The following is a 25,931-nucleotide window of genomic DNA, read 5'->3' as shown; positions in this document are numbered from 1 at the left end:
GTATTTATTCGGTCTGCCAAAATTTTTGACAGAATTTTTACATCCATGTTCATGATTGAGATTGGCCTATAGTTTGCACAATCTAGTGAGTCCGTGTCAGGTTTCGGTATTGGGGTGACCTGCGCTAAAAGTGAGTCTCTCCCCCAAAATCCTCCGTCCATTATTTCATTTAATGCATTCGTTAACTGGGGTGTCAATATTTTAGCGTATTTTTTGTAATATAAGGCCGTAAAGCCATCTGGGCCAGGCGCTTTGGATATTTTAAGTTGTTTGATAGCCCTTAGGACTTCCTCCTGGGTTATTATATTTTCCATAAGATTTGATTGGGATTCTGCCAGGTGTGGCAGATTTGCTGTTTCTATGAACCTGTTTGCTTTTTCCCTGGGGAAGGGTGTGCCTGAGGAGAATAATGATTTGTAGAATTTGCCAAATTCCTCTATTATTTTAGTTGGGTTCCCCGAGATCTCCCCTTGAGAAGTTCTAATTTTATATAAAGCTGTATTTGGGGTTGGTGGTTTTTTCAGTTGTCTTGCTAATAGTGTTGTGGGTTTGTTGCTTAATGAATAGTATTTTTGGGATCTCCATCGAAGGGTGGAGGCTGCTTTATCTGATAAATGTAGGTCTAGTTCTGTCCTTAATTTAGACAGCTGAGCTCTTAATGCTGGGGAGGAGGCTTTTTTGTTCTGTTTCTCTAGGTCCTCCAGTTTAGTTTGCATTAGAGCTGTTTGCTGGTTGGATTGTTTTATTTTGTAAGAAATGGCACTTATGATATGACCCCTTAATACAGCTTTATGTGCTTCCCATAGACTGACCTTTGAATTGACACTGTTTTCGTTCTCTTTGAAGTATTGTTCTAAATGATTTTGTATTTTTTGTTGGATCTGTGGGATCTTTATAAATGTGTCATTTAATCTCCACTTTCTAGTTGGGGGCATGTGATGGAGATCTTTTAAAGTTAAGGAGAGAGGTGAATGGTCTGACCATGTAGTTGTGTGTATTTTTGATGAGATAGCCTTTGGTAGAAGGGTTTGTTGTATCCAGATATGGTCGATCCGTGAGTACGTAGAGTGCGGGTTGGAGTAAAAGGTGTAGTCTTTATTCCCTAGGATTCATTTCTCTCCATACATCTATGAGCTGCTTGGAGGATAATGTTTTCTTTAGGAGCGTTAGGTCCCCGCGCGTGGGTGGGCAGTTGTGTTGGGGGGTCCCCGTCTGAGTAGTCGAGTGTTGTTGTGATAGGGATGGGTTGTATTTATCTAATGCTGGGTCTAAACTTAAGTTTGAATCCCCAGCCATTAAGAGAACCCCTTCCATATGCTTATGGACTATATCAAGCAAGTTTATCAAGAATTGTACCTGTTCTGTATTCGGGCTATAATAGTTTACAATTGTGATTTTTTGGTCTTGGAGGTCCCCTATCAAAATCAAGTACCTGCCTTCCTGATCTTTAATCTCGTTCCTGATCGTTAATGGGAGTCCTCTTCTCACGCACACTGACACCCCTTTTGTTTTTTTTGGTCCATTTGCAGAATAATAGGTAGGGAAATATGTGGAGAGAAACTTAGGGGCTGATGTAACTGAAAAGTGAGTTTCCTGTAATAAAAGGATGTCTGCTCTGGCTGAGTGATAATATTTAAAAGCTTTAGTCCTTTTATTAGGGGAATTAAAGCCTTGTACATTGTGAGAAATAATTTTAAGTTGGGTTATCATTTTTTGTAATTTGTGTAGGCTATTATTATGTTGTAGGCTTGATTTCTATATTGGGCTTGCGATCGGGACTCTGCCTGGCTTTTCCCTTGGCTTGGGGTGTGTGCTGATGAAGCTATCATACAACTCACGTTTTGATGATTATCGTCCCTGGCTGGTGGAGGCTCTTGACCTGGGATACCCTGGACCCGGATCAATGAGAACATTACGTCGTGGAGGCTAAGAACACCCGGCATGGGAATAAAAAAACAGGTTATTAATACATTTAACCAATACAAAAACATTTCCGGCCAAATTGGCCAACTTTCAGGTTAAGCAAGAATCTTTTTACTATATCTTTCGATAGGTAAAAAGGAGTGTGCAGCTTTCTCGGGGGGCAGCCATGCTAACACACCGGTACTTTCATAAGATTATTATATATCTATTTTAAGGTAGCGATTTCCTTTCACTGTAGTGGAAAATTCTGTCTCGTTCTGGGGCGGTTAGTTTAAGAGTCCAGGGTAGATTTTCCCCTATCCCGTGGGGTACGTTGGGTTTTTGCCCATATTGGGGATAGGTTGACTGAGCAAGCTGAGCTCTGTGACGCTGGTGGAGATTGCGTTGTCGGTTCTACCAGGCGGAGGTGTTGCAAAACTTCCATGGCGTCTCCTACTGTAGATGGAGAGTATTGTTTACCGTTATGGAGGAAGTTGAGACGTAGTGGAAATGACCATCTGTATTTTATATTGTGATTCTGAAGGATTGCTAGGGCTGGTTTGAATGTGCGTCTCCTTTGGATGGTTTGTGGAGCAAGGTCTGTAAAGATTTGGATAGGGTGTCCTTCGAATTGAAGAGGGACCGTCTCTCTAGCCGCTTTCATGATAGTTTCCTTAGCTTGAAAATAGTGGAGCTTAGCAATGATGTCCCATGGCTGGTTTGATTGTGCCGGTTTACCCAGCGATCTGTGGACTCTGTCCATTTCCAGTTTGGCTGGGGGCAAGTGTGGAGCCAGGGTGGATAGTAAAGTTCCAATGTCCTTCTCCAAGTTTTTGTATGTTTCCGGGAGGCCCCTAATGCGGATGTTGTCCCTTCTTGATCGGTTTTCTTGGTCCTCTAACTTTTCCTGAAGATCTGTTATATGTCTTTTCATTGTATTTATTTCCAGTTCATGGCCGTCTAGGACCGTAATTGCATCATCCATTTTTTGTTCCAGAAGATCTGTACGTTGTCCTAGCTCTCTTATTTCTTTCGTTAATGTTTTGGTTATTTTCGTGGAGGTTGCCTCTAGCTCTGTACGTAACATATGCTTAAAACGTAGCAGCAATTCAGATTCTTTCGAAGCTGGTCTAGGCTCCATTTGTGATATTATTTCTGAGTCTTGTTGATGGAGTGCTGCTTCTGTTTCCGAGTCTGACTGTAATGGAGGGGAGGCTTCCCTCGCCTTTTGTAGATACTCCTCAATATGTTTACCCGAAGGGGTCTGTTTAGATGCAGGTGCTTGTGGGCCTTTTCCCTTGCCCCATTTCCCCATTTTGTATGTTTGTAGGGGTTATCTAGGAGCTGAGTCTCGTGTTAGTTGGCTGGGTAAAGTAATGGTAAAACGTTGCCTCTTTACCAGTGGGTATCACGGTGGGGACAGTTAAAGGGTGTTTGCCAAAGTTTTTTTTTTTTTTTTTTCTTTTTCTTTATATTCTCCCCTTCTTTGTCTTTCTCCTTCGCCTTGCTTTATATTGTCTCTGTCCCCTTTTTTTTTTTTTTTTTGTACAGAATGGCACCCTGGGTGCTATAGAGGGTTTAGCAGGGGTGTACTTATGCTGGGTTTATAGCGAGGTGTGTTGGAGGGAGGAAAGGTGTTTGCCACCGTAGGGTTGTCTGTGGTGTGCCTTTTCTATAATGTAGTACCTCCGGTCCGCTCCTGCTAGCTTTTGGACTGTGCTCTGTCCTTTCCCCCGACTTTTGCCGCTATTACCAGGCACTCGCGTCGGGATGTAGGCCTTGTGACGTCACGCTGTTGCGCCGTGTGCCTGTGCTTTAAAAGTTCACTTCGCGACTCCAGCGGGGATTCTCCGGGACCTCACCATTCGGTGCCGGGTAGGTTCCCCTGCCGTTTCCCTCTGTTTTGTGGCGGATTTCGCCCCTTTATCTGGGGAAGCTACCGCTTATTGTGTCGGCGTGCTGCGGAGCTCTAAGGCAGTGCGGCCATCTTAGAAGCTGCGCGCTAGCGCCCCCCCAATTCAAACCAATTTTAACAATAGTCTCTCTGCTACAAGGTAAAGTTTTCAGGCATCACAGATGTACAAGAGCACTAGAAGGCTCATTCAAAGAACACTACTGGCTAGGGTCTGACTGTCCTTTGCACTAGATGAAAAATCCAGAGGGCAGTGTCAGTGGGCACAAGGCAGCCCTGCTCATACCACTTTTCACAAGACAGGCTGTATGCCTGTTTTTGGCCTCCCAAACTTGTAAGATAGAGGACGAATAGGGGGATACTGCCAAACACAGGAAGCACTGTATTCATGGAAAAAAACAGGTCTCTCGCTCTGCTTTGAAGCACTAAGATCTGCGGAAATTCATCTACCGACAGTCTAGGGACAATGTATAAAAACATGGCAGACTGCAAGTTTTTGCACTTGCCCTTACATGTCTCTAGCAACTTGTGTAAAGAAATGGGTATAATGCAGACGCAGAAACACACAGAAGGTCGTGAAGTGCTTATTACATGCAGAACATGTTTCGTAAAGAGATTGCCCTTTATAAAGTGCACTAAGATAGAGTGATTGACATACTGATCTACATACTGATTGAAAGTCTTGTTTTTTGGGGGGGTTTGCAATCTGGTTTTAGAAGCCATATCTTTTCGATTAATACTGTTATTACCTGATTTTTGGAGACATGGACTCACCTCAAACTGATATTTGGGCAATAAATCTTTTGTTTTTAGAGATACTGATAAATGTTAAACATTATAATGTAAATGTCAATGTAAATGTAATACATAGCGTATTTTTCTACAAACCTTGGGTGTGTGTCACATATAGTGCTTGCAGTTAAGATATAATGGCAACTATTATTACATTTTTTTTTTTTTTGCTGGTGTCTCATCAACCCTACAGTTAAAGCAATGGTAGGATAAACTTGGAAATGTGACATCGAAAGAGATCATAGATTTGCCAATACAAGTTGCCCACAATATATTGTCTGTAAGACTAATTAAAAATAACATGTTTGTTTCAGTTTTTCAATAAACAACTAAGGTTACTGTTCAAAGGTGTTGTGTAAGGATTCAGAATGACATGCACTTTTATCTGAACTCAATTTTTAAAGAAAGACTTTCTACATAAACAGTCTCATAACCTTATTGTGCCTACATAGCTCATTAAAATGAGACAGCACGTTAAAGACTTTTAATTATGTATTGCTGCTATTGCTGCATCTGAAAGAAGACTTTTAAGTAAACATCAGCAGCATTTTGACAGTTTTGTTTTATTCATTCACTTTGTTTACAAGTTGCTGTTTAAAGTCCATTTTGTGGCACTTGATTTTAAAAAAGGAAAAGGCTGCTTGGAATTCTCTTTTTTCTGTGATAGACTGAGACAGGTAGACACACAGAAAAAGAGAGATATTTTGGATGATGTTTCTTTGCATTAACTGGTATTTGAATAAAAGTAGATATTCAGAAAATTTCTATTGAGAAGGGTCACTTAATTTAAAAAAATAAAATGAGATTCTAATATGAAAATCCCCATTTTTACCCATATGAAAAGGTACAAGGGAAAAAAAGCAACTGAAAAGATTAACTAAAGAGAGATTTTCTGTTTTTACAGACTAGTGTAGGACCTTACCCTAGTACTGCTCTCCCAGCCTCCCAACTTTAGCCATACTAGCCAGAAGTGCTCATTTGAGATATTTTAAAAATGCTCTGCTAAGAAATAATATTCTGTATATAAGGCATATGCAGGTATAGGACCCCTTATCCAAAATGCTCGGGACCAAGGGTATTCCGTATAAGGGGTCTTTCCGTAATTTGGATTTCCACACCTTAAGTCTATTCAAAAATCAATAAAACATTAATTAAACCCAAGAGGGTTGTTTTGCATCCATTAAGGATTATTTATATCTTAGTTGGGATCAATTACAAGGTACTGTTTTTTTTCTACAGAGAAAAAGGAAATCAGTTTTAAAATTCAGAATTATTTGATTAAAATGGGGTCTATGGGAGACAGGCTTTCCGTAATTCGGAGCTTTCTGGATAACGGGTTTCCGGATAAGGGATCCCATACCTGTATACAGAATGGGGGGGAATGTGAAAAATATGAACATACCATGTTACATTTCATTAAGCCTAGTCAGATCACAATTAGTTATGCTATCATGTTTATTTTGTATCACACATATTATCATTTGCTATGTTAATCAAAAGCCCACAACTTATATATGCACACATTAAACAGAAAAGCTGTGCCTACGAAGCACCTATGTCATTAGCAATGCCCTCACATGTGCAAACTTCTATAAAAATGCTTATATGAATAGTTATGTTTCACAGCACTTGTTAGAAGTCTAAAGGTTTTTGCAGCCATTACACTACAGGCTTGGTGTGTTTCAGTAGGAATGCCTAACCCCCACACCCTTTACATTCATTCAACTATAAATGGGGAATAGGAAAAAGAAAAGAAATAATATCTGCATAGCTGCTAAGACGATAAAAACTATATTATCAATGTTAAGTCACTCTACATATATCCTCCAGTAGGCTCAAGTGTTTCAGATACTATTTACTTAAATCAAAATCCCACTCACACATTTAGTCCCACTTCCCAAGTATGAGAAGTATTTGGCATAATTTTGTTTGGAATTTTGGAAATCTATACCCGCCACACACACTGCAGGTCTCTATAAAAAATATATCACATAACACAGCTCATATGTGAAACCTTGCTTCATACAAATGTACCATTGGGCAATCCTTAATATTAAATTGCCATCTTAATTACTAATGGCTGCCCCTGGGATCATATGATTCACAGTGAACACAAACAAATCAAGGGCACATGTTGGGTCACATGAGCCAATGAATGGACAGGGATCTTTCTTTTGTTTCCACACCAGTATACTAAGGTTCTTTAACAGGCCACTTAATAGAATATAATATCTATTGGTTAAGCATTCATTCCGGAAACATACACAGAAAGGTTTTCAACACATTTAAATGGTAAAAGCTCACTTTAAATGAGTTAGATTTACCTGAATTGACTATCTGCTGTTCCATGACACCACAGCCAAGCACTTCCATCCATTCTCCCTGAAATTTGATCTCCATCTCAAAAGAAGGGTGTGTAAATGGGAAGTAGCAGTCAACCCATCTAATTTCCAGACCTATTACAAAAAAAAAAAAAAAATAGAAGTGGTTGAACGACAGTCCAATATTGGGCAGTCAGTGACTTACTAACCTCTGCAGTTGTCAAAAAGTGAGAACTCTTAATGGCTACTATGGCCTAAAAGGTTAGGGTCAGGGATCTTCCAGTTCATCACAGGACAAGTAGAAGGGTAAGGATGAACCGAATCCAGAATTCAGTTCCGAAATCAGCCAAAATTCTGCTTTTAGGAAATCCAAAAAAAACGAGGCAGGCACTCCGGATATAGATGAAAAAAGAAATCAGAGTAGCTCAGAAAATGAAGTAAAATAAAAAAAAGTTTATTTATACTAACACATAATCCTACAAAGCCTTACGCGTTTCATACCTACATGGTACTTAACTAAGTACTATCTTAATTAAGTACCATGTAGGTACGGAACGCGTAAGGCTTTGTAGCATTATGTGTTAGTATAAATACACTTTTTTGATTTTACTTCATTTTCTGAGCTACTGCTGATTACTTTTTTCATCTATATCCGGAGTGCCTGCCTTCTTATTTTTTGGATTTCCTAGATGGCTCCCTCAAGCTGAAGGTCTGGGGCATGAGCACCCGGGCACATCTATGCTATGGGTGAGACTCTAACAAATTTCAACTTATGAGCATAGGTTTCTTTATGTTAATTAAAATTCTGCTTTTGTCAACAAGATTTGGAATTGGCCGAATCCATGCTCCTGGCAGAACCGAATCCTTAAAATCATGTGACACGGAAGTTGAAAATATTTCACCGCTTCATACGCGGTTCTCTTTACATATTTACATATGCAAAGTAGGTGTTGGCTTTGGTTCGGTATTCGTCCAAATCTTTCATGAAGGATTTGGGGTTCAGCCGAATCCCAAAACAATGTTTTTGGTGCATCCCTAGTATCTGGCCTTCTGCACATGCCACAGTTACTGTGTTATTCTTCCTGTGTTTTAATCTTAACAACATAAAATGAAACTGCGCATTTAAATTTGCAAATATGTTGTTTTTAATTAATTACAACATTACATTAATGACTTAACTTTCAAAAACTGCTTTGAATACCTGACAAGCTTGTTTCCCAAATACTTGTGTTCTAATACCCTATTTATTTTGGTTTGCATACTATTCATGATTCCATGTTTGAAAATGAAAAATTTAATGATTACAACATATTTCTTCATGATATGAATATATTACTAATAGGATTTGAATTACTTTATTGGAAAATCGTAATGTGCCTTTCCCACATGCTCAGGCCACAAAAGAAACATTAAACCTTTTTTAGCTGAAGGCATGCAGAAAAAGGATGACTTCCTGAAGGTCAAAGCAGCTGAAATGTGAACAAGCCTATCCTGCATTTATGCCAATTCCTATACTCCCTGAGGCAAATCTATGGAAAAGTGTCTCACAGTCTAAGCAACAATAAAAATGGTAATGAATAGCCTTAGAATTTTTTTCAGGGGACATTAATAAGTATGTAACTATCAAGGTTTGCAGAACTTTTATTAAATCTAGGTTATATAACTTAAACATAAAATAACCAAAGCAAAAATCACTGTAACATTTACTAAGAAAAATATTTGCATTATTGCTTGATTGCAGTTATTATAATATTTCCAGACTCAACTGAGTCAACTGAGAAGTACACCTCCATATATAACATCACTTCCACCTAGCATAATTTTTTTTTTTAAATTAAATTATTTGATAAAAATAAAGTCTATAGGGGAGCTTTCTGGAGAACTGGTTTCCACATTATGGATCTCATAACTGTATTTATAACTTGCATATACAGTGGATATAAAAAGTCTACACACCCCTGGTAAAATGTCAGTTTCCTGTGCTGTACAAAAATGAGACAAAGATAAATCATTTCAGAACTTATTCCACCTTTAATGTGACCTATAAACTGTACCTCTCAATTGAAAATCATACTGGGAAGTGGAGGGAAGAAAACCAAAAAAACTAAAATAATGTGGTTGCATAAGTGTGCACACCCTTTTCTAAATGGGGATGTAGCTGTGTTCAGAATTAAGCAATCACATTCAAAATCATGTTAAATAGGAGTCAGCATACACCTGCCATCATTTAAAGTGCCTCTGATTAACTCCAAATAAAGTTCAGCTGCTCTAGTTGGTCTTTCCTGACATTTTTTTAGTCGCATCCCACAGCAAAAGCCATGGTCCACAGAGAGCTTCCAAAGCATCAGAGGAATCTCATTGTTAAAAGATATCAGTCAGGAGAAGGGTACAAAAGAATTTCCAAGGCATTAGATATACCATGGAACACAGTGAAGACAGTCATCATCAAGTGGAGAAAATATGGCACAACAGTGACATTACCAAGAACTGGACGTCCCTCCACAATTGATGAAAAGACGAGAAGAAAACTGGTCAGGGAGGCTACAATGAGGCCTACAGCAACATTAAAGGAGCTGCAGGAATATCTGGCAAGTACTGGCTGTGGGGTACATGTGACAACAATCTCCTGTATTCTTTGTATGTCTGGGCTATGGAGTAGAGTGGCAAGACGAAAGCCTTTATGGTCTGATGAAACCAAGGATGAACTTTTTAGCCATAATTCCAAAAAATATGTTTGGCGCAAAAACAATACTGCTCATCACCAAAAGAACACCATACCCATAGTAAAGCATGGTAGTGGCGGCATCATGCTTTGGGGCTGTTCTTCAGCTGGAACTGGGGCCTTAGTTAAGATAGAGGGAATTATGAACATTTCCAAATACCAGTCAATATTGGCACAAAACTTTCAGGCTTCTTCTTCTTCAGCATGACAACGACCCAAAGCATACATCCAAATCAATAAAGGAATGATTTCACCGGAAGAAGATTAAAGTTTTGAAATGGCCCAGCCAGAGCCCAGACCTGAACCCGATCTGAAAATCTGTGGGGTGATCTGAAGAGAGCTGTGCACAGGAGATGCTCTCGCAATCTGACAGATTTGGAGTGTTTCTGCAATGAAGAGTGGGCAAATCTTGCAAAGTCAAAATGTGCCATGCTGACAGACTCATACCCAAAAAGACTGAGTGCTGTAATAAAATCAAAAGGTGCTTCAACAAAGTATTAGTTTAAGGGTGTGCATACTTATGCAACCACATTATTTTAGTTTTTTTGGTTTTCTTCCCTCCACCTAAAAGATTTTAGTTTGTTTTTCAATTGAGTGGTACAGTTTATAGGTCACATTAAAGGTGGAAAAAGTTCTGAAATGATTTATCTTTGTCTCATTTTTGTACAGCACAGGAACCTGACATTTTATCAGGGGTGTGTAGACTTTTTATATCCACTGTATTGTAAGATGTTTGCTGGAGGTACAATCATCTAACTAATTAAACTAATAAATAAGCTTGCTTTGCTCAATATATTCCACCCTAGGTCTTAAAGATTTAAAATGCATTTCCTTATATTGAGGCAGAAGATTCCTCCATCATCCTAAGATCTTCTAACACATTTTTCCATTCAGATATTGTTGGAGGATCGGCTGGCTTCCATTTTTGAGGATTTAAAGCATTTGCAGAGTTAAGTATAGTTTTCATAAATAGATCAGCAATTATATTAAGATCATATAGTAATAGGAAGGTGTATTGTTGAATGTATTGAGAATATCTTATTTGCTATTTCTTGGACTTGATCCTAATAGGGCTTATAATTCACATGTACCATATATGTTCTTTTCTGCCACTGACATTCTAAGAATCCCCAAACTTTCACTTTGCAACCAATCAAACAAGTGAAAAAGGGCTAATTGGCACAAGTGTTACTGATGAAAATTGATCAGCAACCCTGGAGCAAAAACTTAAACTTCTAGAACATACAGCACACATCCACCCATCTTGTAAGACACGTAATGAGATCCTTAGGGTGCGCAGAGAACTTAACCTACTGGCATCGGGAGATATTGAGAAGGCCCTGAAATGGACACGTCAGAAATTTTATGAAAGGGGAGATAAACCTCACTCACTTTTAGCCAAAAAACTTAGGGAGCAATTAGCATATGCAACCATAACTTCAGTTAACAAAGCCAATGGGGAAAGAACTTTTGCACCAAAGGAGATAGCAATAGCTTTCCAAGATTATTATACAGAACTCTATAATCTATCAATCCCCCAAACTCCCACACAATCCACAGAGATGAGCCCTAGACAAACCTCTCTGGTAGAAAATATCCACACCACACTTCCACAGATGGATGTGGACTCCCTAAACAAAATAATAACAGAGGAGGAAGTTAAAGATATAATCAAATCTTTCCCCACCTCCAAGGCCCCCGGCCCAGATGGCTTCCCATACGCATATTATAAAAAATTTTCCTCCTTACTCATCCCACATTTAACAAAGCTCTTTAATTCATTCCTAACAGATAGACCAATCCCACCCACTATGTTGGCTTCTTACATTACCCTCCTGCACAAAGAAGGCAAGGACCCAAATCTTTGCAGCAGCTACAGACCAATTGCCTTACTGAATTCAGACCTTAAAATTTTCACTAAACTCCTGGCAAACAGACTGGGACCCCTTATGCCCAAACGTATTAATTCAGACCAGGTGGGCTTCATTTACGGTAGACAAGCTGGAGATAACACACGCAGAGCAATCAACTTGATAGATGTTGCTAACAAAACACAAACTGTTTGGATGCCGAGAAGGCATTTGACCGCCTAGACTGGGACTATATGTTTGAGCTACTGATGCGTATGGGCATAAGGGGACCCTTTTTTAAGGCCATTAAAAATCTATATTCCGAGCCTACAGCTACCCTAAAGCTACCGGAGGCTTCCCCTGGCCAAATACTTATTCGTAATGGCACTAGGCAGGGTTGCCCCCTGTCACCCCTTCTCTACGCACTAAGCATTGAACCCTTAGCGTCAGCTATAAGGAATCATAAAGATATAACTGGCCTCAAAATTCAGGACCAGGAGTTTGTAATCTCATTATTTGCGGATGATGTTCTCCTAACATTAACCAACCCGGTAATCTCTCTCCCCAACTTACATGCCCTCCTAAAACAGTATAGTAAACATTCAGGGTACAAATTAAATGTAGACAAAACAGAAGCACTACCTCTCAACATCCCTTCTCAAGCCAGAGAAGCCTTGATGTCAAAGTTTCACTACAAGTGGAAAACCCACTCCCTTAAGTATCTAGGCATACAGTTAACTAAAACATATAACCAGCTTTACCAGAGTAACTTTCCTCCATTACTCCAACACATCAAGTCATCCCTTCACAAATGGAGCACATACACAATCTCCTGGTTGGGACGCATTACAGCAATCAAAATGACAATTCTCCCTAAGCTCCTGTACCTTTTCGAGACCCTCCCGGTTACAGTTCCTAAAACAACCCTCAAGGATCTCCAAGCATCCTTTTTCAAATTTATATGGGGTAAACGCCGACATAGAATAGCCAGAACGGTTATGATGGCTTCTAAATCACAAGGAGGTTTAGCTGTCCCTCACATATCTGCTTATTATGAAGCAGCCCATTTGTGGCAAATACTAGGATGGACTACATTCATTCCCACTAGCAAATGGGCACAAATTGAATCTCTTTGGATATCCCCTATACACCCCAACTCCCTTCTATGGGATACTAAGGAAAGAGGGCAACCAATGGTTTTATCATCAATGCACTTTACCCTGACAATTTGGAAACAATGTAAAGCCAAATATCGTTTAGCCAACCCACACTCCCTGCTAATACCCCTCTTGGCTAACCCATCCTTCCCCCCTGGTATGTCAGAACGGTTTAAACAACAATGGGGCACACAAGGGCTGTTTAGAATTTATGATTTCATAAACCCTTTAACACACAAACAATGGTCATTTACAGAGATCCAAGATAAATTTCATATTCTCCCTACGCAATACTTTGAATATATCCAGATTTCTCGCTTTATTCAAACTAGACTTCCTAAGAATCAGAACCCCCCGTATACCACACCATTCGAGAGGCAGTGCATAAGGGGCCTCCCTCAAAGAGCATTGATCTCCACTATATATAGCAATCTGACTATACTGCCCGAAGATCCTTTTCCCAAGCACTCGTATATGCTAAAGTGGGAAGAGATCACCTCTACTACTCTTTCAATAGAGGATTGGTTAGAAATCTGGGATAATGCAAGGAGAAGTGTGATATGTGTCAGGCAGAAAGAAAGCATATATAAATCCATGTATTTCTGGTATGACACTCCTGTGAAACTCAACCGCATGTTCCCGGGTACATCCCCACTATGTTGGAGAGGGGGCGGCCAGATGGGTACCCTACAACACATACTATGGCTATGTCCTAAAATTGTATCATTATGGAAAGAAGTAGAAAAGCTACTATCTCAGGTTTTATTAAGGGACATCAACCTAGACATTTATACAACACTAGTGGGTAAACCAATCCCTGATAACACCTTGTCAGAACAGCGACTTGTAAACTATATTCTAACAGCATCTAGGCTGGCTATTACGTCACAATGGAAAAATCCGCACCCTCCCAAATTAAAATATATATTAATCAAGGTGAAAGATATGAGGGAAATGGAATATATGACCGCTAACATTAGAGGGTCCCAAGAAAACTGGGAAAAGGTTTGGTCCAGATGGGACTATTATATTACTAACCCACTTGGACGAGGAGATGCCATCCCAAACCAATATACTGAGTCAACCTGAGATACAACTGATACCACATTCTTTTTTTCCCCCCCCAAGGTACTGGGTCTCCTTTAGTTCCCTACTTAAGGTTTTGATACATAATTGTAATTTTCAAGATACATGTATGTACATTTTTCTTTTTTTTCTTCTTAAGTTAGACCAATGATTTATATCTATGCACAGGCTTCATTTGCTAATTTTAGCTTAATCCCAAGCATCAATATGACGACAAGCTACTACTGCAATAACTCCTGCTTCTAAAAGCTCACGGTTATAAGCAATTGTTTTGCAAATGTTATATCTTGTTATTTCTGTATGCCTGAAATAATCAATAAAAAATTTTAAGTTAAAAAAAAAAAGAAAATTGATCAGCCACCTGTATACTAAGCCTCCTGGTTGCTAACTCACACCACCATTAGGCCATCAAATGTTCATCTTACCGTGAGAGCTCAGCTCATTCCTGGAATAATGACTGAGGGACCGCAGGACTGGGCCAAGGTATTCTGCCACCCACCTTACCATTACCTTACCATTATTCAAACCCAAGTTTGATAACTGCCCTCCAGATTGCCCCTAAAATGTCTGATCTGTGTGGTGCTCTTTGAGACCCAAATTTACAAATCTGTTATGCAGCAGTATGTACAGCCACTTCTGTAGTACATAGTGCAAATTTCATTTGTAATGCCCACAGAACACAAAGGAATATATATGTAATGCCAACTTTAAATTCAATGCCCACAGAAAACACATCAGGATAAATGCAAAGCCAGCTATATAATTGTTGCCTAATAACACACATCAATAGAAACATTAAACACATTGCAGTAGGGAAAAGAGATCAGTTTTTAACTTTTCAGAACATAGCAGCTTGGATCAGGCAAGAAATATGAGGGTTAACAGAGATATGGTGGGGCAGATGTAGAGGTGCTTCACAGATACCACAGGGAGCACTAAAGCAGATCCTCAGCTGCTCATTCTGAAATAGCTCCGCGCACTCTTCCTCCCAAACAGGCAGGCAAGCAGAACGCCACAGTGAAGGCAGAGAGGGAGAGATGTGATCGCCACAGCAAAGAGTTCTTCTCGACCCACACATCATTACTGTTAATGTACTTTTATTACTAGCTGAGCACCTGATTGTGCCACTTTAAAAACACACTCTCTCTCACTGCCCAATGCATTTGCTAATAAAAATAAAGGAGTAAATGTTTACTGAAGTTTGTGCGCTATTTCAATTTGTAACAGTGCCCAAGAGTCTTAAATATGTTCACGTCTAGGGGAAGGAAGCTTGGCGCATGCGCATTTCCCTTCTCAAAGCCATGTTTATGATGTCACTAAACATAACTGGTGGCGGAGACAGAGGGGGAAAAATGCCAACTTTGAAAGGTGAGTGTGAGGGAGAGGATCAATATTTTAAAAAATAAATTTGGCGAAAATGTACAGGCAAGAGGTCTCTTTATTATACGTGTATACGTATATGTGATTAAATTGAAACCTTTTTTTGTGCTTTAATAACTAAATGGCAACTGCCTACTTGCTGTGTTTGTGAATTCCATGAATGAAGGAAATAAGATTTATATAAGTTATATAGTGTAAGTCAAGTTTATTTTGCCTGAAAAGCACAATAGAAAAGATTTTAGAATTATTTCCTGAGGAGACAGGTCCCTTTTAATTTAATCAGTATGTTTCTGTGTAGTACTGTTTCAAATGTTTTAGCAAAAGTAGATTACATCCACTGCAACCTCAAGGTCTAGGTTTTTGCTCACCTTATAGAAAGCGATAACATTTGTCTGGTAAGATCTATTGCACATAAAACCATGCTGGCACAAAATCACAGTAGTTAACTGGGCAATGAATATAACTGTGCAACTAGGGCTATAAGAGGCTATCTGATAAAGCTGTATTACAGACTTTCAAGACTGAAGGCAGCATCAGCTTTCTGGTTAAATTTAAAATAATGGATAATTGTGTATGTTTTTTTTTCAATATAAGCTGCTACAGCTTTTCAAGCCTATGAGAGGGCACATTATGCCTCTCTAAAAAAAAAAGCTAATGTAAACGTAAATGCAATTATACCTGTTATATTCACACAGCAAAACTGCAGAAGAGGGAGCTGCTGTTTATATTGGGTAATTAAACCTATATCAAATATTAAAATGCATTTACAGTCTATTACAGAGAAAATCTTGAAAACTATTTTATTAAAAAAAAAACATAATGTACCAATATAATCTGATAATGTACTATATACAGATTTAGCATAGAAACCCTCAAGTAATAGATTGTCTTCCTATCACCTATAGAAAGTTACTTACCTTCACCAAACAGATGAGCTATGAGCTTGGAGAGAGTTTGTTTTAGTCGGAACTCAACAAGTTTCACTGCCTCCAAAGTATGAGACTCTTGTTTGTTAGTTGTGCGGAAACCATTTTCAAACAAATGGCAAGAATCCTTACATTCAACTTCAGCAAATAACTGTAAAAAAGGAAAAGTCAGGTTTAACTATTTGTAGGATAATGTATATGTTAAAGGGGTTGTTCAAATTTGTAAAACATTAACAAATCTAACAGTTCTCATTAATAGAACAATCTTTGTCATAAACATAGTTAACAAAAAATATTTCACCTCAGAATCATCCCCTATGCTGATCCTTTACTTCTGCACAGACCCTGTGCTGGGGGGGCTGAGGCTGTTTGCCTATGCCATTGCAAGGGAGAAATTCACCAATGACCTTTCAATTTATGCAGCTGGTTACAGTGAAACCAATGAAATGATCCAACAGGAAAAAGGGGAATGCCTGGACATGATGATTTAGCCATATAGAAAGTCCTCCGTTTGTCAGGTTTAAAATAAGTCACTCCGAATACTTCAGAAAACTGATCAGAGAGACAGAAGAACGAATGCTTTATGAGTATAAGCCTAGTTTTTCAGCACCCAAAATGTGCTGAAAAAGTCACACTCGGCTTATTTTCAAGTCGGGTGCCATGGGTCCCTCCAGACTAGCACCCTCTGTCCTTTGTGTGCAAATTAGGCCACCAGCAACCAGACCCTCCAGTGCCCTGGCCTGCTCCCAAATTCATCTTCATCTACCATCCACACCTGTCCCATTCTGCACTAGACATTGCACTTTATATTCCATATAAACTATATATAGTTTTGAAGGATTTTAACTCTTTGTTTTAGCTTGGTTGCTGATTGAGCTAGTTTACTGTTCTTCTTTTAAATAAATATTTAAAAACTTATACCCCACTGATGCCTCATTTAATGTAATTTTATTGGTATTTATTTTGATTATTGAAACTTAGCAGTAGCTGCTGCATTTCCCACCCTAGGCTTATACTGGAGTCAATAAGTTTTTCCAGTTTTCTTAGGTAAAATTAGGTACCTCGGCTTATATTCGGATCGGCTTATACTCGCGTATATACGGTATACACAACAGTATATTCCCCTTGTAAGCAAGGAGAGGCATCACAAAGCAAAACCTTTATGGCTGTATAAAAGTGTTAGTGTCAAGGTTGGTAAGAATAAACGTGCTTTTAAAGCATTCAAGTTAGCTGGGAAAGCAGAAACCTTCATCAGGTACAAGGAAGCAAACAAAGCAAGCAAAAAAGCTATCAGGCAAGCTAAAATAGAGATGGAAAGGGATATTGCAGCTAGAAGTAAAAAGAATCAAGAATTATTTTTTAATTATGTGAATAGTAACAAAATGAAGCAAAAAGGGGTGGGAACGTTATTATCACGAGGGGGTCAGTTGGTTGATGAGAACAGGGAAAAAGCAGAAATGTTGAACTTTTATTTTTCATCTGTCTATACATCTGAGGAGCCAGCTAATGAAGGCTTCCCTTTAAATATGCCCAGTTCAAGTAATTTAGCTACAGATGCATGAGTCACTCGGGAGGAAATTCAAAAGAGATGCAAAGGTAAACAAAGGTCCAGAATCCCAAGGTATTAAACGAGCTTAGCGCTGTGATTGCCAAGCCTCTTCACTTAATTTTTCAGGATTCGTTGAGGTCTGGCATGGTGCTGAGAGACTGGTGAATTGCTAATAAGGTGCCGTTATTTAAAAAGGGATCCCGTTCTCAGCCTGAAAACTATAGGCCTGTTAGTCTGACATCAGTAGTAGTAAAAGCTTTTGGAAGGGGTAATAAGGGATAGGGTACTTAAATACATTGCAGTTCACTACTATAAGTTTGTGCCAGCATGGTTTTTTTGCGTAACAGATCTTGCCAGACTCATTTAGTCGCCTTTAATGAGGAGGTGAGCAGGAACCTTGATGCTGGAATGGCAGTTGATGTCATCTACTTGGACTTTGCTAAAGCATTTGATACTGTACCTCACAGTTAAGGTTAATGATCAAATTGAGGAATATAGGCCTAGAACATAATATTTGTAATTGGATAGAGAACTGGCTGAAGGACAGATTACGAGTGGTGGTAAATGGAACATTTTCTAAATGGACCAGTGTGGTTAGTGGAGTCCCGCAAGGGTCAGTCCTTGGTCCTTTGCTTTTTAACTTGTTTATTAATGACCTGGAGGTGGGCAAAGAGAGTATTGTGTCTATTTTTGCTGACAACACTAAATTGTGCAAAACTATAAGTTCCATGCAGGATACTGCCGCTTTGCAGAGCGATTTGACAAAATTGGAAAACTAGGCAGCAAACTGGAAAATGAGGTTCAATGTGGACAAGTGAAAAATTATGCACTTTGGTAGAAATAATATAAATGCAAGCTATCTAGTAAATGGTAGTTTGTTAGGGGGTATCCTTAATGGAGAAGGATCTAGGGTTTTTTTTGTAGATAACAAGTTGTCTAATTCCAGGCAGTGTCATTCTGTGGCTACTAAAACAAATAAAGTGCTGTCTTGTATAAAAAAGGGCATTGACTCAAGGGATGAAAACATAATTTTGCGCCTTTAAAGGTCCCTGGTAAACCCTCACCTTGAGTATGCGATGCAGTTTTGGGCTCCAGTCATTAAGGAGGATATTAATGAGCTGGAGAGAGTGCAGAGACGAGCAACTAAACTGGTAAAGGGAATGGAAGATTTAAGCTATGAGGTTGTGAGGTTGTGGAATGCCCTTCCTAGTGATGTGGTAATGGCAGATTCTGTTAATGCCTTTAAGAGGGGCCTGGATAAGTTTTTGAACAAGCAGAATATCCAAGGCTATTGTGAGACTAATATCTACAGTTAGTATTAGTGGTTGTATATATAGTTTATGTATGTGAGTGTATAGATTGATAAGTATAAGTATGTGTGCTGGGTTTACTTGGATGGGTTGAGCTTGATGGACTCTGGTCTTTTTTCAACCCTATGTAACTATGTAACTTAGTAAATAGTAGAAAAAGTCACAAGTGGTGACTAGAATTGAATTCTAAGAGTCAGCAAATTAGTATATTTCATAAGTTGATACAGAAAGATATTGATCTGTTCAATATGAAGCGTAAGACTAAAAAATCTGAGAATATGACTCCAGGTGAAAGGAAAGCTTTGGCCGCTTTAAGTACAGATCAGAATATAATCATTAAGAAGGCAGATAAGGGGGGATCAGTAGTTGTGTTAGATGCCCCCCATTATCTCAAGGAGGTGATGAGACAATTGAGTGATACAGTTACTTATGTGCAATTGAACAGTGACCCTACTAATAATTTTAAACAGAGATTAATGGATCTCCTACAGTCAGGGTATGTGAATGGTGTGCTGACTCAAGGTGAATGTGAATTCTTGAGTTGTGAACATCCAGTGATTCCAATTTTTCATATTGTACCGAAGGTTCATAAATCATTAACTGATGTTAAGGGACGACCTATAGTAGCCAGCATAGGATCTTTGGGTCAGAGATTGTCAGGCTATATAGATAAATTACTACGTCCTATAGTGGAATACCTACCTAGATATTTGAGAGATACAACAATATGCATAAATCGAATGAGACAAATAGAGTGGAAAACCACCTATCGATGGTTTACAATGGATGTAGTGTCATTATACTCATCCATAGAACATGAATATGGCTTGCAGGCAATAAAATTTTGGCTGGAGAGAGAGAATATGTTTCCTTCAACACAGAAGGATTTTATTCTTTCATCTATGGAATTTTTACTTAATTCCAATTATTTTATGTTTGATGGGCAGTTTTACCTCCAAAGACGTGGGGCCGCGACGGGTGCTTCCTTTGCCCCTACCTATGCCAATCTCTTTATGGGATGGTTTGAACGGCTCCACGTCTTTGGATTGTCTAACCCCCATAGGTCACAACTTGTGTGTTTTTTTCGCTATATAGACAATTGTCTGGGTATTTGGGATGGGGATGATGTCTCACTAAAGGAGTTTGTGAATTTTTGTAACAATAGGGTTAGAGGTCTTACTTTTACTTATGAGTCACATGTACACACTATTTCTTTTCTGGATATTCAATTAACATCCACTAATATTGGAGTACACATGGATTTATATAGGAAACCTATCACGTGTAACACTTTATTACACTTTGAAAGCTCTCATCCAGCAAATTGTAAGAGAGGTGTCTCAGTTGGACAATTTCTACGCCTGCGTCGGATCTGTTCAACATGGGACACCTTTCATGATCAAGCTATGCAATTGTGGGATCGCTTCCTTGAAAGGGGCTATAGCACAGATATAATTAAATCTGCATATGAACGAGCAGTAGCGAGCAACAGGAATGATTTATGGAGGGATAAAGGTAGTGATAAGTCTGCTACACAAACTAGTAATAAGATTACAACATCTAAAATACGGATGTGTATGACTTACAATAATGATTCACATCATATTAAACGGAGTATTATGAAGTATTGGGGAATTTTGTTAGAGGATCCTGTGCTGGCTACTATTTTAGATAAGAAACCTTCATTTGTCTATAAGAAAGATAGAGATATTGCATCTCAACTTTCTCGGAGTCTATATGTTTCTAAACAAATGAATAGTTCTTCTTGGCTTAAAAACAATGGGAACTATCATTGTGGGAGAAAAAGATGCAAAGCATGTCAATATATAAAGGTGTCTAGAGAATTTAAGAGTATGTATACTGGGAAAATATATGCTATTAAACAGTACTTTAATTGTACTTCTCATAAGGTGATATATTTGATTACTTGTAAATGTGGAGCCCAGTATGTAGGCAAAACTGTCCGTAAAGTGTGTGAACGTATTTTGGAGCATCTATCAGCCATGGTTAGAGGGGATACTAAATCTGCTATAGCTAAACATTCCCTGGATAAACATGGAGGGAATATGGATTTTTACTTTCAGATTATAGACTCATGTGGTTTTAATATAAGGAAAGGGGATTTTGAGAATAGGCTGTTACGTAGAGAAGCATTTTGGATCTATCAGCTGGGTACCATAGAGTCATTAGGAGGTATGAACAGAGAGTGGGAATTAACCTGTTTCTATTGATAGATGGGTATGTGTATGTGATTACTATCTATATATGAGTATCTGATATGGATTCATATATGGGTATTTGATATGTATTTTTGTATATGGGTTTAGATTGAGACCTATAGATCCACATTTATATGATGGATTTTATCTGCCAATGGCTGATGGATGCTGCTAAGCTTTGTATAATAAATTTGAAAGTTTTGTATCAAGTTTTATATCATGTGCAATGTTTTTATATGTACTGCAAGGGTTAACATTATGGGTGGGAGGAGTCATGTTTGCCTATAAAGGGTGTTTTTTGGAATGGATGTACCATGCAGCTTTTGAAAAAGTGGTGAGACACCACGAAACGCGTCAAGCGTATGGTTTTGTTCTATATGAGCACAACATGCTTTTAAGAAGACTGAATAAAGGTATGATTTTTTAAACAGCAGTGTTGATATTGCTCCGTACATGATACTTTTAAATGCCTTTAAGAGGGGTCTAGATGAGTTCTTGAACAAGCATAGTATCCAAGGCTATTGTGATACTAATATCTGTAGTTAGTATTAGTTTTTAACTTCTCGTTTAATCCATCCCCTTTATTATTAAAGGAGAAGGACAGACAAGTGTTAGGCATCCCCCAGTGATTGTACTCACTTACCTGATAGGGCCAGTACTTCTGTTAGCAGAAAATTGCCCTGGCCCGGGGTTTTTAAAGCAACCACCACAGAGCAATCCTCTTTTTCCCACTTCTTCCTTCTTCACTACCTGCTTTCTTGTAAAAGTTCGGCTTTTCACTTTACTGCACATGTTCCCCCACACAAAGAAAAAAGAAGCAAGAAGAGGATCACTAACACAGAGATATCCTGGACCAGTGCAGTCTGTTAACAGAAGCACCTCTCTAGTACTACAAGGTCATTAATCGTGAAGAAACTGAGAAAAGTTTTGCTGAGTGATGTTGAATCAAAAATGCGATACATGATTTTGCTAAACTACAGTTCCAGGATAATTTAACCCAAGAGGTTGTTTACCTTTAAGTTAACTTTTAGTATGATATAGACATTGAAATTCTGATACAATTTGCAATTGGTCTTAATTTTTTTTTTTTATTTTAATTTTTTTGTGGTTTTTCAGTTATTTTCAGTTAGCTTTTTGTTAATTGGATTTAGTTTGGAATTTCAGCAGCTATCTGTTTGCTAGGGTCTTGTTTCCCTTAGGGACCAGACAGTTGTTTAAATGAGAGACTGGAATATGAACAGGAGAGGGACAGAATAGAATAGAAACATAAGGAATAAAAAGTAACAATAATAAAATTGTAAGATCACAGAGCAATAATTTTTGGCTGCTGGGGTCAGTGACCCCCAGTGGAAAGTTGAAAATATGTAGAAATGGAAGGCAAATTATTCTAAATCTATAAAAAATAAATAACAAAGACCAACTGCAAAGTTGCTTGGAATATGACACTCTATAATATACTAAAAGTTAACGTTAAGGTGCACCACCCCTTTAATAAGGGGTGCAAAATCTTCGCTAAAGACAACCTAGACTGTATAATGGTTGTTTTTGTGCACTTTTATGTACACTGTAGAAGGTAAAAGAAGAGAGGAAAACAGGCACAAAAAATTGTTGTTTTCTAGTATTCCTACAAACATTTAAAACCAAATTGTTCTCAAATGCAGTGTCTAGAACACATTATATAGTATGATTTGTTCTAGGATAAAAGATAAAAAAAGAGATAAAATTAACAATTACAAGAACTGTTTTCAATAAATGTTCATTTTTCTTGATGTAGGACACCATCAAAACATATTTTTTATTGATTCGTTTTCAACTGAAATATTGGCAACATTATATGGCCATTCATTATGCCATTTTGCTTGAAGAAAATGGAAAATCGTAGCGACGCGTATGCCACCCCACTGGCAATTTACATTCTTGCTGGTGGGATGGCATTGCGTGGAGATTAGAAGCAAGCAGGGATCTGGGAATTTAGATATGCAGTAAGTACTTAAAAAGAATGCCTTTAGACTTACTTTTAATTTATATTAACCTTTCATTGTCCTTTAATAGTCACAGCTAATTGGCATATATACAGGCCCAGACCTATAACATAACCAACCAATATCTAGGTGAAGCTTGGTGACATACCAGTCGGGACTGCATCATTCCACTGATACAGTTGTCCCATGTTGTGATCCAGTCATTTTCCAGAACCAAAATTTAACTAAAAAGGTTTGACTGTGGCTCCCAATATTATGTTAACATATAGTGGTGTGGGCTTTATTAGCCTATATAATAACCAAATGTTGGAAGGTTTCATTAGGAAATTGATTTATTTTATTTGATTTATTTTATTCCTGCTGTTACTTTTTACAAAAGTGGACTCAAGTGTGAACAGTGCAAAGTCAATTCATTAAGACAGCAAGTCCTAGAACTATAAAAAAAAGCAAGTTTTTAAATTTCAAAGCGAAGTATTAAATGTAACATTAACTTCTTTGAGGGAGGTCAACATAAAATGCTTGTCCAATTTAGTTTTGAATAAAAGCATAAATTATATGTAATTCTAAGCTACACTCTTAAGTTGTACCAGTCTTCCTTACAATATAATTAATTTTTGTCTTTCTGCAAACTTAGCTTTAATGAAACCTATTTGTTCTGCTGTTTTCTTAAGAAGAAGAAAATGCAGAATATCCTCCACAAGCAATATTTGTGGAAATATATTAAATTGAAAGTCTAATTTACATTTTACAGACTCCAATACAGTTCATTGAAAAGAAAACCATGGTTCAGAGGCTGGACTAGAGGTTGGTTCCTAAATGGAATTCTAGGATATGGTGCTTACCAAGTAGTTATGTACAACTGCATACTTTCCTTCATATTAGCTTTTGTAAACCTCAGTGGTTTATTTTCTGATTCTAACAATGCATTATTTACAAAGTGGCAATGTACTCAGTCTAGTCTAAAGAAAGTGAACAAATAAATGAATACTACAGTGAGGTACATAAGTATTTGAACACGCTGCGATTTTGCAAGTTCTCCTACTTAGAAATCATGGAGGGGTCTGAAATTCACATTGTAGGTGCATTCCCACTGTGAGAGACAGCATTTAAAAAAAAATATTCATGGAATCACATTGTATGATTTTTAAAGAATGTATTTGTATTGCACTGCTGCACATAAGTATTTGAACACCTGAGAAAATCAGTGTTAATATTTGGTACAGAAGCCTTTGCTTGCAATTACAGAGGTCAAACGTTCCTGTAGTTCTTGACCAGGTCTGCACACACTGCAATAGGGATTTTGGCCCACTCCTCCACACAGATCTCCTCTAGATCTGTCAGGTTGAGCAACACAGCGTTTCAGCTCCCTCCAAAGATTTTCTATTGGATTTAGGTATGGAGCCTGGCTAGGCCACTCCAGAACCTTGATATGCCTGTTACGGAGCGACTCCTTGGTAATCCTGGCTGTATGCTTTGGGTCATTGTCATGTTGGAAGACCCAGCCACGACCCATCTTCAATGCTCTGACTGAGGGAAGGAGGTTGTGGCTCAAAATCTTACAAGACATGGCCTCATTCATCCTCTCCTTAATACAGTGCAGTCGTCCTGTCCTGTTCGCAGGAAAGCACCCCCAAAGCATGATGTTACCACCCTCATGCTTCACAGTAGGGATGGTTTTCTTGGGATGCAACTCATCCTTATTTTTCCTCCAAACACGGCAAGTGAAGTTTAGACCAAAAAGTTCTACTTTGGTCTCATCTGACCACATGACTTTCTCCCATGCCTCCTCTGGATCATCCAGATGGTCATTGCCAAACTTCAGACGGCCTGGACATGTGATGACTTGGGCAGGGGAACCTACCGTGCAACGCATAATTTGAAACCATGACGGCATATGGTGTTCTACCGACAGTGACCTTTGAAACTGTGGTCCAAGCTCTCTTCATGTCATTGACCAGCTCCTCCCTTGTAGTTCTGGGCTGATTCATCACCTTTCTTATCATCAGTGATACCCCACAAGGTGAGATCTTGCATGAATTTCAGACCCCTCCATGATTTCTAAGTGGGAGAACATGCAAAATCGCAGGGTGTTCAAATACTTATGTTCCTTATCAGAATGTATGTAGTTGTATACTTTTCATAAAAAGTTTATTTGAAAACAAAAAAATGAAAAAAGAAAAATTATTTGAGAATGAAATAAAGAACAAAATCCTCATCCTTATTCTCATAGCCCAGCACAGAGATCTGCTTGACCCAGTCAAGACACATCAGTGCCAGGGCTGAATAGGCCCTGGGCCTCTGGTAATGACAGAATAAGATTTGCGCAGCGTAATTGGATGCCTTCATTAGGGCTGGGCGATATACCGTTTAATACCGAATACCGGTGTGTTTTTTTTTAAAACTACAGTATATTCATTTTTCAGATACCGCAATACCGGGGTGTCAGAGTACTCACCCGTCTCGCGCGTCCCGTTGTCCGCGGGACGTTGCGCACACGCGTCCAGGTGCGTGTGCGTCAAAGTGCACGTACATGTCAAATCGTGCACGTCCGTTACGAGCCGACGGCGCCGGTTCTGCGCATGTGTGGGGGGTATTTAAAGCTATCAAACGCCTCCTCCTGTGCTATGTTGTCTACGGCCTTGCCTGGGAAATTAAGCCTGCCTGATTTACCTTACGACTTTCTGTTGCCGATCCTTCGCTTGCCTGACTCTGATTTTCAATACTGCAGTAATTATTTTCTAATTTATTAGGAAATTGGGTTAACACCTAATCATGCATGGAAAAAAAAAATACCGTCAAATACTGTGACACCGATATAATTTT

General features: G+C 38.6%; 1 protein-coding gene across 4 annotated transcripts in view; it reads right to left on the bottom strand.

The window, feature by feature from the left end:
* The window catches only part of fars2 (phenylalanyl-tRNA synthetase 2, mitochondrial), a 203,594-nt gene that overhangs the window by 130,537 nt on the left and 47,126 nt on the right, over positions 1-25,931 (bottom strand). For 3 of the 4 annotated variants that reach the window (XM_031903828.1, XM_031903829.1, XM_031903830.1), the window contains 2 exons: positions 16,040-16,199; positions 6,931-7,062 (listed from right to left, as the gene is read on the bottom strand). In XM_031903828.1, coding sequence (XP_031759688.1) covers positions 6,931-7,062; positions 16,040-16,199 — 292 coding nt within the window. The remainder of the gene's footprint in view (positions 1-6,930; positions 7,063-16,039; positions 16,200-25,931) is intronic. The other variant, XM_031903831.1, reaches the window with a different exon arrangement.

Source organism: Xenopus tropicalis, chromosome 6 (assembly GCF_000004195.4).
Source record: "Xenopus tropicalis strain Nigerian chromosome 6, UCB_Xtro_10.0, whole genome shotgun sequence".
Lineage (NCBI taxonomy): Eukaryota > Metazoa > Chordata > Amphibia > Anura > Pipidae > Xenopus > Xenopus tropicalis.
Note: the sequence above shows the minus strand (reverse complement) of the source record. Positions and strands in the feature narration are given on the sequence as shown.